The following is a 14300-nucleotide window of genomic DNA, read 5'->3' as shown; positions in this document are numbered from 1 at the left end:
CTTTGAAGATAAGACTATGGAGTTTAAGAACACTGTCTAATAGCACCGTGAGCAAAGCTGAGAGCGCCCTACTGCGACCCAGTGCTCTTCCCGGTGGGCTGTGCACGCTGTTGCACGTCTTCATCCAGGCAGACTGCGTTACCTCTGCTCTGCCTTTGTTTCTGATTTTTCTTGTTTCTTGCTAATTTTTTTTGACACTTGCAAAAGAAATAGATCTTTGTTTTGAAATATAACCAGTCAGTGTAACAATGCCAGCACAGAAGATGAATCCTGACATTAGAACTCACAGAACATGCCAGTAATTAAGCACCAGAAGTCAAGTTCATATGTTTTTACATTTAAAAAAAAACTTGGTTTTTAAAAATTTTATTTTATTTTTTATTTTTTGCAGTGCTGGGGATTGAACAGAGAATCCTATGCGTGCTAAGGAACTGTCATTACTGAGCTCCCTCTTGAGCCCAGAAGCATTAGCTTCCCAGAAAGCTAGTTCCCAAAGCAGGGTCGATTGGACAGTATGCTCGTGGCAAATGCTGCATGTAGCTACACTCATCCTTCTCTGAAAATGAGTTTTCAGCATCTGGTGGCGCTGTCTCCAGACCGCTTTGGTTATCTTCCTAGACACTTTATAGACCCAATACTTCATAGCTCTCAGTGTCTGTAAGAGCCTGTTTAAATGTCAGTCTGTCTGCTACCCTCCTCTTTGTGAGGGATAAAGCTGTCTTACTGCTGTATACCCCACCTCTAGGAGACTGGACAGACAGAGTACATAAAGGTTTTGAATGCATGGAGCTTAGGAAATTTAAATTTTTTTGTTTTTATATTAATAGCTTCTTAGCTTCTCTTCTGTTGCCGTGATTAACTTCCTTACAAAAGCAACTTAAGGGGGAAAAGTTTATTTTGTCTTAACATTTCCAGAGGGACCCAGTTAACCATGTTGGGGAAACTGGTAAGGAAGGAGGCTTTGTGGTAGGAGCAGGAGGCCGGCTGGTCTATTGCATCAACACTCAGAAAGTCAAGAGTGAACAGGAAGAGGGGCTGGGCTATAAGGCATCAAGGCCCAACCCCCAGTGACCCACTTCCTTCAGGGAGGCTCCACCTCATTAAGGTTTCCATAACTTTTCCCAACAGTGCCACCAGCTGGGGACCAGGTGTTTGGACTGCCTGTGTGGGACATGTCATATTCAAAGCACAGCATGCTCAATCCCATTGCTTCCTCAGAAATCTGAGGAAGATGGTAAAAGAATGATATCTTTTGTGTTCAGTGGCCTCATTTTATTTATAACTTTTTCTCATATGTAACTGTAAGCCTTTGTTCTATGGCACTATTTTAATGTGGTATAAATTACTTTTTTTTTTTAATAAATTACATTTTTTGAAAGAGTAATATATTTCCATGGTGTAAAACTAAAGTAAGTCCAGCTGGGCATGGTAGTGCACGCCTTTAATCCCAGTACTTGGGTGGCCAAGTCAGGCAGATCTCTGTGAGTTTGAGGCCAGCTTGGTCTACAAAGAGAGTTCCAGGACAGCCAGAGGTATTACACAGAGAAACCTTGTCTCGAAAAACCAAAAAACCAAAATCAAAACCAAAAACAACAAAAAATACTAAAGTAAATCAGTAATCAGAGAAGATGCCTCTTTTTTCTCTCAGCTCTCTCCCCAGTGCTTGCTACTAGTTTTTCCACACGTCTTCCTGAAGATATTCTTGTCAATTGCTGGCAAATGGCTTGAGTGTGTGGGCATAGAGAGAGACGTGCTGTAGCTATCGCCTTGTGCTTGCTTCTTTTCCACAGACCATTCTACGTCAGTTAATTAACAATATTCTCACTGTGTATGTATGTTGAAGGTTCCCTCATGTTGATCAGGCACCTGCAAATACGGCCTTTGAGTCATTCAGTCCTCTGCCTGTTTGCAGACATCCCTCAGAGCTAAGGATGCCTCTTACATTTTTTTTTTCTTTTTCTTTTTTTGGCACAGGGCTTCTCTGTGTAGCCTTGTCTTTTCTGGACTTGCTTTGTAGACCAGGCTGGCTTCGAACTCACAGAGATCCCCCTGCCTCTGTCTCCCTAAGTGCTGGGATTACAGGCGTGCACCACAGACACCGGCTGCCTCTTGCATTTTCAAATGGTTGAAATCAAGATAACTTTAACTGTGGATGTGGGAGTGGCATGAAATTCAGGACATAAACGAAGGTTTGTGGGGACACAGCCACTGTCCTTTGTTTATATATTATCTGTTTTTGAGCTACAGTAGCAGGGTTGAGCCCTTAGAACAGAGCTTGCACTTCTTACAGAACCAAAATTGCTTATAACCCAGCTTTTCATAATGTGTGCAAACCACAACCCCTCATATAGATATGATTGAGTATATTTAATTAATCTTTACCTTCTATAACACAGCGTGGAATAAACACACACATGCACACACACAGTGCGATTTTTTTAAAGATTATTTTTAAATTTTGTGTGTTTATATTTGTATGAGAGAGAGAGGAAGGGGGAGAGGAGAGAGAGGGGAGAGAGAGGGAATGCATGTGTGAATGCCAAGTGTATGCAGGTGTTTCCTAGAGCTGGAGTTAGACGAGGTTATGAGCTCCCCAACAAGGGCGCTGGGGACCAGACGGATGCTCTGTGCATAGCCAGTGCTCCTAGCTGCTGATCCGTGGTTCTAGCCACTGTACATACAGGTTTCACATGCCTGTGAGCAGAGGAGACGAAACAGTTTTTTTTGTTTGTTTGAGACAGGGTTTCTCTGTGTAGCCCTGGTTGTCTTGAAACTCACTCTGTAGACCAGACTGGCCTTGAATTTGGAGATCCACCGGCCTCTGCCTCTTGAATGCTGGGGTTAATGTCATGCGCTGGCACTGCCAGCTGAGGAGACAGTTCTAAACAGTTCTTTTTCTTCTACTACTACTACTTCTGTTAAATTGCATCCAGTGGAAGGCACAGGAAGATGGGAAAGGGTGGATAAAGGTACCTTGGTCCCTTCCCTGGCCCCCTTCAGGTAAAATGATTAGATGGTTTGTGGTACTGACAAAGTGTGTTCCTGTTTGGGGCATCAAAGTGACTCTTGAACTCCTGCCAAGGGGATGAAAAGGTGGCATGTGGTCTGACAAGATGCGCTGTCCTGGGGTTGTTGCTAGTGTCAGGCTGCTTGGCTGCTGGGGTCCTGAGGTCAGCCCAGGTGGGACCCTACTCAGGGGAAGGGGACGTTTGTATTCTCACGTGGGAAGAGCAGAGGTGGGTTAGCACACACAGGTGGCAGCACTTGGCCTTTTATAACTCAAGCCAGAGACCATAAATTTGAGGGAACTTTATTGGGTTTATGCTTTTGTGTTATGGATAAAATGATGTTATTCTGGTGGGGAACAGCCAGGAATACTTTCACTCACTTGATTTTATTTCTTCATGTACTCATTCTCCTTTTAGAGAAGAAAAGTTGCAAGAAAGCAGTACCTTAGTTTTCAGCTTTTACTTTCCCTCTTTCCTTCAAAACAGTGCCTTGGGGTTCATCAGAAGAGGAAGGGACTGCCATAGCCTGAGGACTGCTACCAGCTCTCCCTTTCCTGGGGTTTCCCTTGGCAGCACCCAGGACTCCCTCTCCCCATCCTAGGATAGTCTCTAAGTGGATATTGGAGCCTTCTGCTTCTCCACAGGCCATGCATGAGCCCCGGGAATCTGAGTGTCAGTTTCCTGCTTTTTCTTCACATGACCCAAAAATACTTAAAGACAGAGCCGGCGGTGGTGGAAGCGCAGGCCCCCTGTACTCGTAAATCACCGTGTGTCCCTGCCCTAACCTCCACCTGGTTTACAAGCACTGAAGAATTATTCAAAGGAAGTAACTGTATTTGGAGATGTAGTAAAAAACTCACTTGTCTCTGTCCACTGGCAGCCCTTCAGTTAACAAAAATGAGAACTTTCAGTTTCCCAAAGGTTATTTTTGGTAGCATTTAGATTTTACTTTATTTTGTTTCCATCCTTAAGAAGGAGGAAAGAGTGGAAGGTATCATTATGGGAGTGATTTTCTATTCTCTTCCTCTTTCCTCTTCTTCCACTTCTTGCCTCATTTCATTTTTTTAAGGCCAGTCTAAAAACATAGGTGTTTTTAGCTGTAGTTTTCCAGCTGGAGATGTGGAAGGTTCTCTGGGTACCTAAGAGATTACCGTGGTTGCAGCTTAAGATAACAAACTCATGCTCCTTTCTCTTTGTTTTTCTCTTCCCTTTTTATCTCCCAATATTTTGAGCAGATTCATATTCAAAGGACCGAGGACCTTGGATAGTAAAACCAGTGGCCTCTTCTAGGGGGCGGGGCGTCTACTTGATCAACAATGTAAGTATGTCCAGGACGGCAGGCCTGACACTCAGTTGAGCAGGTATTTCCTTTTGCACTGAGTCCCGCCCGCAGTGAGTGGAGGCTGAAATGCACTGTCCGTTGTTCACTCTGCTGGCAGCAGCCCTCCCTTGCTGGGACACACTAACTCCGTGGCCAGGTATCACTTATAGATGGGTTTTTGGGGGAGGCAGGCTTTCGTATCAGCACAAAAGAGGTCCCTTCTGTTCTCAGCATGCTGCCTGTCTGCTGCTCAGCACGGAGCTGTCACTCATCGAGCTCTAAGTAGGGGTGACACTTTTGCCACTGCCTCCTCCTCGCCTGCTCTTCACCCTTAATCTCTCTTTTCCTAGAAGCTGCCCATGTCTTGATTCTTGACAAAATCCTTATTAAATGTTTTTTAAAATTAATGCAGATTGGGGCATGGCTGAGTGTTCAGAGGCGATGTATGAGGCTCGAGGCTCAGTCCTCAGTGCCACAATAACAACAACAATAATAGATACATATGCAAAGTAAATAAAATAAATTGTTGATTTTATATTTTTCTTTTCTCAAATTCTTATTGTATTTGGTAATTATCTACCGTGTATTTATTATACCCATATCACTTCTCCCTGCCCTTCTACCTCTTAAGTTTAATTAGTTTTTGCTTCAGATTTTAGAATTATGTAACATAATTTTTTCAGTAACTATTATTTGGTTTTTCTTCCCTTATAAGTTTAATAAAAATTTAAGCTCAATAGAAATAGACTGTAGCATTAGGGTTGTGAAATGTAACCGGTATTTAAGCCCAGATTTGTCTTTTTCCTTCTAGATATTTGGTGGGTCCTTTTTATCTACTTTTCTTTTACTTTGGGGGAAAGTATCCTCTCTTTGTTTCTGTTTATATTTTCCTTCTTTTTTTATGTGTATTTGGTGTGTGTGTGTGTGTGTGTGTGTGTGTGTGTGTGTGTGTGTATGTGTGTGTTTGTATATTGTTTGCATGTGCATGTGAGCACATGCATGGAGGCCCAAGATTGGTACCTGACATCTTCGATTGTTCTTCCACCGCATTCCCCGAGGCAGGGTCTTTCAGTCTGACTCAGAGCTCGCCAGTGAGTCCTTGTGCTTGTTCTGGGAGCCCCTGTTTCTTGCCAAGGTTGGACTCCTTTGAGTCAGGCTCTAGCACTCATTGGACATTTGCATGTGCTCTGGGGAGCTGAACTCCTGTCCCCTTGTTCGTACAGCAAGCCACTTATCCACCAATATCATCTCTCTAGGCTATTCGTTGTCTCCTTTTTGAAGTGTCCTGGGTCTTTCCTTCATTGGCTATTATATTAAATTCCAGAGATGCTTATTTTCTGATGTCATCTTTATTTATTAATAAAAGCCTATCATTGTGCAGTAGACACCCACATTTTTGAGGATACCATTGAACTGTCATTAAAATAGTCTTCTGTCCTTGCCTTGTTTGGGGATTGTCTTTTCTTCTGTTGTAGGATTTTTCTCAAGTTTGAGTAGGAATCCTTAAGTGTTAGCTATCTTATAAGTGACATTGGAGGCCATTGCAGGCTTCCCCACGATGAGTAGCCCCTCCCCCACAAGCCCCAGCACCTGTCCTGAAAGGCTGAAGCAGCCTCTACCTTCTGAAGCAGGGAGGGCCCTCTTGTTTATGGGGAGTCCCTCTTGGGCAGCACTATTGTTTTCTCTTTTCATTGCCTGTTGGGGCTAGAGTGGCTTTAGGGTGGTTTCTCCCCCATGAGAACCCTGCCCGCGGTCTCACTAGTCCCGTGCTGAGGGCGCTGATCTGACTCTTGTTCCCTGGCCCACTCTGCTCTGCTTCATGCTGTCTGGCTTCCAGCCTGGACTTTGCAGGGACCTCCCTGGGAATCTTTTCTACCTGGTATTTGGGGCCGGGGCTCCCTCTGCTCTGCCCCCCTACTTTCCCCACACCTCTCCGCCCCGATCTTATCTGCCCACTGCCTTTGAAGATTTACTTAGACTTTTGATCTATTCTGGCTCCTTTTGTCTTTTTCTAGCCTTTGTTATTAATTCATTCTTTTGAAAAAAAAAATTCCTTTCTGTCTTTCCAGTAAGCTCTGGAAGAGAAGGCTGGGGTAGATACATTGCGCGTGCGTGTGTGTGGTCAGCACTCCATCTTAAATTCCCCAGTTATTTTTTTCACATTGAGTTATTTTCTGTGTGTTCAGAAATGAACTTTCTAAAGTCTTTTACTTTGGAAGGTTCTCAAATTCAATCTGGATCCAAAACTGTACAGTAAACAATTGTAGCCAGACTTTTCTTTCTGGACAAGGATTGACTCTGGTTCTGGCAGGGCAGCTACTATAGCATCAGGCCCCAGCCACAAGTCCTGTTACCTGGATCCCCTCGACCCTGGGTCCTATGTGACATAAAACATGGTGGTATGCCTTGGCTCTTTCTTCTTGTCTTTGTGACCTTGGCGGAGGGCTCCTGTCTGACAGTCTTGCCTTCAGCTCTTTGCCAGGAGCACAGTGTTGTTTGAAATGCGTGGACGGGGCTGGTTTGGGTTTTAGCTGCCAAATGGAATTGCTATTGAGAGTCAGCTTCGGTTCAAGTTTGCTTTTTATTTTCTTAGACATGAGTCAAAGAGAAAAGGATATATTCCCAGCTCATCTGGGTTTTTTTTTTTCCTTTTGGAATGATCTTTTGCCCTAGTGATTTGTTCTTTTAAAGCTAACATCATAAAGAATAGAAAAGTTAAACTTTCCTTAATGGGGCTGGGAACCTCTTGCTCTAACTCTTCACTGAGGCTGAGGCTCATAAAGGGGATGACGCGTCTTTAGGGAATGCACGTTTGGCAGCCTCTGTAAGAGTCTCTTTCTCCCTCCCACTTCTCCACGGGCTCAGTCCCTTGAGACCCCCTGCATAGATCAAAGTACTTGGCTAGACCTTCGCTAGTTCCCCTCCCCGCTGGTGAAGCTTTGGAATCAGTCTGATTCTTTAGGTATTTAGTGGAGGTGCCAGACAGAAGCCTGGGAAGATGCCAGCATGCACAGGGGGAGCTGGCAACACGTGGGTCTGCTGGGAGCACATTCCCATTTCACCTAGAAACCCGACTTTTATCTCCTTTTACCCAGACCCACAAACTGCACTGTTAATCCTCCCTTCTCTCCTTAACCATCCCTTCTTTTCCATACCTGGATCCTTTCCCTGGAATATGTGACCCATTAGCCAACTGGATGAAGTAACTCTTTCCAAGGCTGCTGCCTGCTTTCCTTGCACAGTTGAGGGGGAGGGAGAGTGAACACCAAGGCAGAGGGTCTGTCTGCTCAGAACTCGTAGGAGTGGGGGAGGGACTGTGGGGGGCGGCTAGACATAGATGTGAGGGTCAAGTAAAAAAACTTCCTTCTCTTTCCTTCCCAAGCATGAGCAGACCTATTAGTAAACTACCCTGTAGTAGCTCGAGCCTATTGGAAAATATCTACAAAAGCAACTTTTTTTTTTTTTGAGACACAGTTTCTCTGGGTAGCCTTGGCTGTCCTGGACTTGCTCTGTAGACCAGGCTGGCCTCGAACCCACAGTGATCCGCCTGCCTCTGCCTCCCGAGTGCTGGGAGTAAAGGTGTGTGCCACCACACCCAACCTCAAAAACAACTTTTTTTTTAACCATAAAGAGAACAGAAAAAAGGAAAGAAAAGTGTGGCTTTTATGCAACACTGAAGAGAGCTTGTGGATTCCTACAGAGGGAAACATCTCAGTGGGCCACCTGACACGGCTCCTAATGGTGTGCTCTTATCTAGAGTGCAGTATAAAGGAAAAGAGCTGTTTCCTCCAGCTTCTCCAGTACCTGACAAAATGCCATACTTTCCCAGCTCAGGATAGAGAAGTCGAGATGGGGGAGACCTGGTGTTTTCTGTTCAAGGTATGAATTTTACTACTGAGGTCTAATTCAGTCATCCTTGTGTCATCCATTATCAGTGGTTCTATTAATATATGTCCTGAGATTGTGACAGTCACAAGAGTGTTAGGTCACAGTCTTCACCCCTGTTGTGAATATAATCCCACAGTCTCTTGTTCTATTTCTCTCATGTTTTGAGCTTATGTTCATTGTGTTTCTTATTGTTTGACAATTAGTTAGAAGGTGCTGGCAGTGTGCCATGTACTATCACTTCTTAAAACCTTTTTAAAAATTATAATTATTTTGCATTCCTAATTCTTCCTTGTTTTCATTATGTTGAGTGCGTTGCTCTGTCATGGGGCATGTGGCTTGGGGCATGTGGTGTGGGGCATGGGGCATGTGCCGTGGGGCATGTGGCTTGGGGCATGGGGCATGTGGCTTGGGACATGAGAGGCATGGGGCAGGTTGTGATGAATGATGTCGAGTCTAGAATTTAGTAGTTAGGACCACATAGATGCTATTGAGTTTGCAGTAATAGCAATGGCATCTGGCATTTCTTTTTTGAAACATGTTTTTGAGAGGATCATTATGTACCCCTCTCTGACCTGGAACTCCTCATATAGACCCAGACTGATCTTGAACTCACAGAGACATACCTTTCTCTGCTTTTCAGGTGCTGGGACTAAAAGTGGGCACCTCTGCTCCCAGAACCAACTGGTGTTTCTTGAGCATTTAATCGGCACCTTCCCTTTGAATCTAAATAGAATCTGCTAATAAGATTCCTCTTCATAAGAATGCTGTGTGGCAGCTGCTGTTTTCTTAGTAAGTGGTAGTGCCAGGGTTGTCGCTGAGCCCCAGCGGCTTCCAGAGCACCCGCTCTTGACCACAGCACTTTCCTACTCTGTAGGAACTTAACAAGTACCCCGGCTTGGATCTTAAGGTCCAGTTTCCACAGCAGTTCTGATTCCTGCATTGCCTAATTCTACTCTGGGAGGAAATTCTACCTTGAAATGGAAATACTTTTAAATTAGTTAACTTAGGATTAGTGAATAGGAAATACACTTAAGGATTTCGAAAACTTTTATTACTTGGGCTTTCATATATACCTCGAGGCAAAGGAACCATTTTCAAATATCCCTGTAGTTCTATGTAGATAGGAATTAGAGGTAAAGACAGTTGAGCGAGTTCTAAACTCTTTCAACAGAGGAGTTTATGTTAGGCAAATTCAGATACTTAGGGAGTGGAAGAGAGGGAAAGTAGGCATGCATACTATATATGTCATGGAGTGGAGACTAGTATGCCCTCTGACCCCAGTCCCGTAGCTGCTGTAGTCCGTAGGCGTTTCTCAGCTGTAACCTACAGTTGTTGCTCAGTCGTAGCCTATATGTAGGTGCTGCATGGCTGTCATTAACCTCACGGCTAGAACACAGCCTGCAGTGTGTTTGCTTTCCAAGTGCTTATGAAGTCTTACTCACTCGCTGACTCGGAATGGAGGCAGCACTTGTGATAGGCTTACAGGAACTGTGATTGAGTCCATTAGGGATAAGTGACTACTGATGTCAGCGTGCCATCTCATACCTAGAGATGAGTCGTAAAAGCTGCGTCTGACTTTGAGAGAACGGCAGTAGTATTTGGACTAGGAAATGTCTTTTTTGAACTTTTGAATTTGGAGCAGTTATTTTGTGCCAGAATTTGGGAGCATTATGTGCAGTTCTTGAAAGGGAATCTGCTGAAACACTACCCAGGCTCCACCACTGCACTAGTGCCCGTACAGTCCAGCTGTGTGCATAGCACTGTGCGCTAGCCCGTACAGTTGAGCTGTGTGCATAGCACTGTGCGCTAGCCCGTACAGTCGAGCTGTGCGCATAGCACTGTGTATTAACGCATATAGTCCAGCTGTGCACATAGCACTGTGTATTAGCGTGTACAGTCCAGCTGTGTGCATAGCACTGTGCTCTAGCCCGTACAATGTAGCTGTATGCATAGCACTGTGCGCTCGCCCGTACAGTCCAGCTGTGTGCAAAGCACTGTGCGCTAGCCCGTGCAGTCCAGCTGTGTGCATAGCACTGTGTATTAGCTCGTATAGTCCAGCTGTGCACATAGCACTGTGCATTAGCGCGTACAGTCCAGCTGTGCACATAGCACTGTGTATTAGCACGTACAGTCCAGCTGTGCGCATAGCACTGTGTATTAGCACGTACAGTCCAGCTGTGCGCATAGCACTGTGTATTAGTGCGTACAGTCCAGCTGTGCGCATAGCACTGTGTATTAGCACGTACAGTCCAGCTGTGCGCATAGCACTGTGTATTAGTGCATACAGTCCAGCTGCACTAGTGCACAGTGCTATAGTCTTACAGCTCTGCAGCAGAGCAGAGCCCCGCCATTGATTTTCCTTCATTTGTAGAATGTGGGGTAACCCTGGGGTTGCATGGGGATGAAATAATACTTTGGACATGCTAAGAACAGCTCTTGGCACATGGTAAATGTTCAGTACCTTTATTAAATTGTAACCATTTCTCCAAGTGTTGCTAGTTACTTCTAAGCAGCTGTACATTGCTCCGAGCTCATAATTGCTATTGTTGCCATCTACAGTTTGGAGCCCCTTTGCATTTCTGGGTTGACAGCTGATCTTCCTGTCTTAATCTAATCACACGTGCAGTTGTTCTGCTTGAGATATCTTCATCTTACTGCTTTGTCCATGTGGAGTTTGCAGTAATTTCCTGCTTCCCACCATTTTAAGTCTCAGTCCTCCTTGCCAGTTCAGCTCTCTCTGCCAGAGGCTTCCCTCCCCTGACTTCTCTCCCAGCCCTCTCAGCTCTTGCCCAGCACAGCCTTTCGCTCTGGCCTGCGCCTCTGCTCCCTCCTTTCTGCTGGACTTTGCATGTGGCAGTGTCGGCTCTTCTGCTGGCCAGAGCTGGCCTGTCCTTCTCAGTCCTGCAGGCTGGCCCTTTTGGCAGCGTGACTCTTGTGTTTGTGGAACTGCTGCTCTGTGTGCCTTTAGAGTCTATGCGTGGCTGTTCTAACCCAAAAGAGCAAACCCTTTGTGGGGAAGGAGCTGCTGAGTCTGAAGTTCTCCGAGGGCACAGAAGTGTCTGTTTCTTTATCACTGCGTGCTCAGTGCTTTACACACAGGCGGCAGTACCCACACATCTTAGATAAACAACATTCCCCTATTGGCAAGATCTTTAAATGATCTAATTCAGTCTTTACACACAGTTGCTTAACAAGTGCCTTATGTGAATCAAGCATCCACTCCAGCTCACGGAATGCTAGGCTCCTTTGCGCATCTCTTAGTCTCCGGAACTACTTAATGAGAGGTGCGTTGGGGATAGTGCAGTGTTTTAAAACTTCCACTAGTCTTTATATTTTAAAAGAAACAACTTCATTTTTTAAATAGCTTGTATTTTCTTGGCAAATAACTACTTTATACCATGCATATAAATCTTTAAAGCTATTTAACCGCATTTATTATGAGAGGTGCTGTGTAAATTTATTTTTCCCCATTGTAATCGATAACCCAGAGTGGTATGTTATCTGGCCAGTTGACTATTACAGGTTTTCAATAGTATCATTTCTTAAAAGGCTAAGAAGTTCCTGCCTTATTATACATTCTAGGGTTTCTCCCTTTTGATTCCTTTCTGTTTACTCAACAGCCAAACCAGATCTCCCTGGAAGAGAACATCTTGGTCTCCCGTTACATTAACAACCCCCTGCTCATAGATGGTGAGTTGTGATCAACTCTTGACTAAATTGGGCTGGACCTTGCTCAGCTTTGTTGTAACCTTTTCATAGTCTTCTCTAGTAAATCTTTTAAAGCTAGTCTGACATTTTTGATACCCATGGTTCCAGAGATGAGGATGGTTCTTTACCTTTTGAAACTGAAATTAGGTCACACAGGCACAGGAACACGAACACACACACACACACACACACACACACACACACACACACACTCATATACACACACTAGAGACTGGTTGTAAGATCTGAAACAAATAACTGAAATATCTGAAAACTGTTCTATTTACCACTCTATTGGGAGCACTCTATGGGTATTACACTCAGGCGGTGGGACCTGGGAGAATGGAGCCAATAAATGAGGCTGACCAAAGTCTCATGCAGTAGCCAGCTTCAGTCAGAACATCAGACAGTTTAACTCTGAAGGTTAAGAGGAGTCACATGAGTAAAGTGTACAAGCACAGAGGCAAGCTGCACATGGCAAAAGCCTGTCTTTCCTTAGAGGCATAGAAACAAATACTAATAGCCAGCTGTAAGGAGCAATCTGAAGTCAACGCACCCAGTCTGCTACACCTGGAAGAGGAACTAGAGCACGATCTAAGAACATGTCCGTGCTGTTGAAGAGACTGAGGTCCCAAGACTCTCGGTTTCTTGGCGTTCTCTCCCAAGCTCTCAGATATCTCCTCACACGACTCCATTCTTGGACTGTGTTTGGGCATCACGCTGTATGCATTTAGTGACTCTACTACATAGCACAGTCTGAGCGGTTCTGTAGTTGCACAATGCACGGTGTGTGTAGTGTGCGCTTTATGTGAAGAGATTGCGCATTCTTTCCTAGCTCTTGGTTGTGCTGTCCTGTTCTTTGCAACAAGATGAACTTAGGTTTTCTTGTGACTCTCAACCTTCTTCCTAGATTTCAAGTTTGACGTGCGCCTCTATGTGCTCGTGACTTCCTATGACCCCCTTGTCATCTATCTCTATGAGGAAGGACTGGCCCGGTAAGAGGCTTTCGATGTGGAGGGGTTGGGTGCGTGTGTGCGAGTGGATCTGTATAAAGGGTTTCCAAGACCAGGCTGCTGCTTTCTGTTCAGCTCAGCCCAGGGAAATGGAGTGTGCCCAGGTGGCCTTCAGTGACAGGAAGCCTCACTGGCAGGGCTCTACAGAGTGAGTGTGTGGAGACACAGATGCGCCTCAGGTATAGGGGCCACAGGGTAGTTTCATGTCATGTGAGAGCCCTAGGGTGGTTAAAAAAAAAAAAGAAAGGAAGGTTTTCTTTTGTTTTTGTTTTTGTTTGTTTTTTTTGTTTTGTTCAGAGTAGATCTAGAAGGGAAAATAACAAAAAGCCACATTTAATTTACTTGTCGTACACCAGGTCCTTATATTAATCCTCACCATAGCAATGCCTGCTGCCTTTTTGCACCAGCAGAAATAGGTTTGTGTGTGTGTGTGTGTGTGTGTGTGTGTGTGTGTGTGTGTGTGTCTGTCTGTCTGTCTGTCTGTCTGTCTGAGTTCTTCTAATGAGGGAGTGGGTGGGGATTGCAACTAATTGAATGGTCACGTGTTCTCATATTCATGGGCTAGTCATGGCCCTCACCCCTTAATATATAAGCCATATACTTTGCTATGGTTGTGAATACAGTTGTCACGGGTGCTTAGTAGGTTATAAGGTAGGGCCTGTCAACAGAATTAAGTTAAATTTGTAATAATATGGAGAGTTCTCTCCCATACCCACAAAGACTTACAGGTAACAGTTTTCATAAATCCTTTAAACTATTTAAACTTTTCTATGTATTCCTTCTCCTTACTTGAGTCAGTCCGCTGGTTTGCTCTGCACTTCTGTGCCATGGCTTGTGATGGGATAGTGCATAGCAGTCTAGAGGGTACTTTGCATCTGTGCACAGACATAATAAGCTGAAAGTTACAGGCTGTGCGTGTTTCTGATTTTAGAAAATTCATTTTGAAAATGGAGACTCCATGAATAAAATAAGGGTGACTATTTGTGCCTATGAGATGAAGAAAGCAGATGAACCCCTGTCCTTCTGAACTTCAACTTCTCCAGCACCTGCTTACTGATAGGGCTTTGACCGCATGGCCTGCACTGTGGTGGCAGCTGAGTTTGCTTTGGAGTCAAGTGAGCCATGCCTTCCTTTCACCTCTAGGTGGCAATGACAGCTTTCATAAGTACTGTCATATTCTTTACTAAGATTTATGAGTTGCAGCCCTGGGAACACTGGAGGCTACTGAAACGCCATAGTCCTGGCCTCTTGTCCCTTGAAAACTGAGAAGGAGAAAAAGAAAATGTTTCCCAGTTGTTGAATAAAGGCCTGGACCAGGCATCTCACATGAACAATTAGCTCTAATTGGGTTGTCAGAGGGAA

General features: G+C 44.7%; 1 protein-coding gene across 15 annotated transcripts in view; it reads left to right on the top strand.

Annotated features, from left to right (window-relative positions):
- The window catches only part of TTLL5 (tubulin tyrosine ligase like 5), a 238117-nt gene that overhangs the window by 22767 nt on the left and 201050 nt on the right, over positions 1 to 14300 (top strand). For all 15 annotated transcript variants that reach the window (XM_084791597.1, XM_084791586.1, XM_084791585.1 and 12 more), the window contains 3 exons: positions 4244 to 4326; positions 11838 to 11907; positions 12836 to 12920. In XM_084791597.1, the coding sequence (XP_084647723.1) occupies positions 4244 to 4326; positions 11838 to 11907; positions 12836 to 12920 (238 nt within the window). The remainder of the gene's footprint in view (positions 1 to 4243; positions 4327 to 11837; positions 11908 to 12835; positions 12921 to 14300) is intronic.

Source organism: Acomys minous (genome assembly GCF_964271855.1).
Source record: "Acomys minous genome assembly, chromosome: 8".
Lineage (NCBI taxonomy): Eukaryota > Metazoa > Chordata > Mammalia > Rodentia > Muridae > Acomys > Acomys minous.
This window is presented reverse-complemented; position numbering and strand designations above follow the sequence as displayed.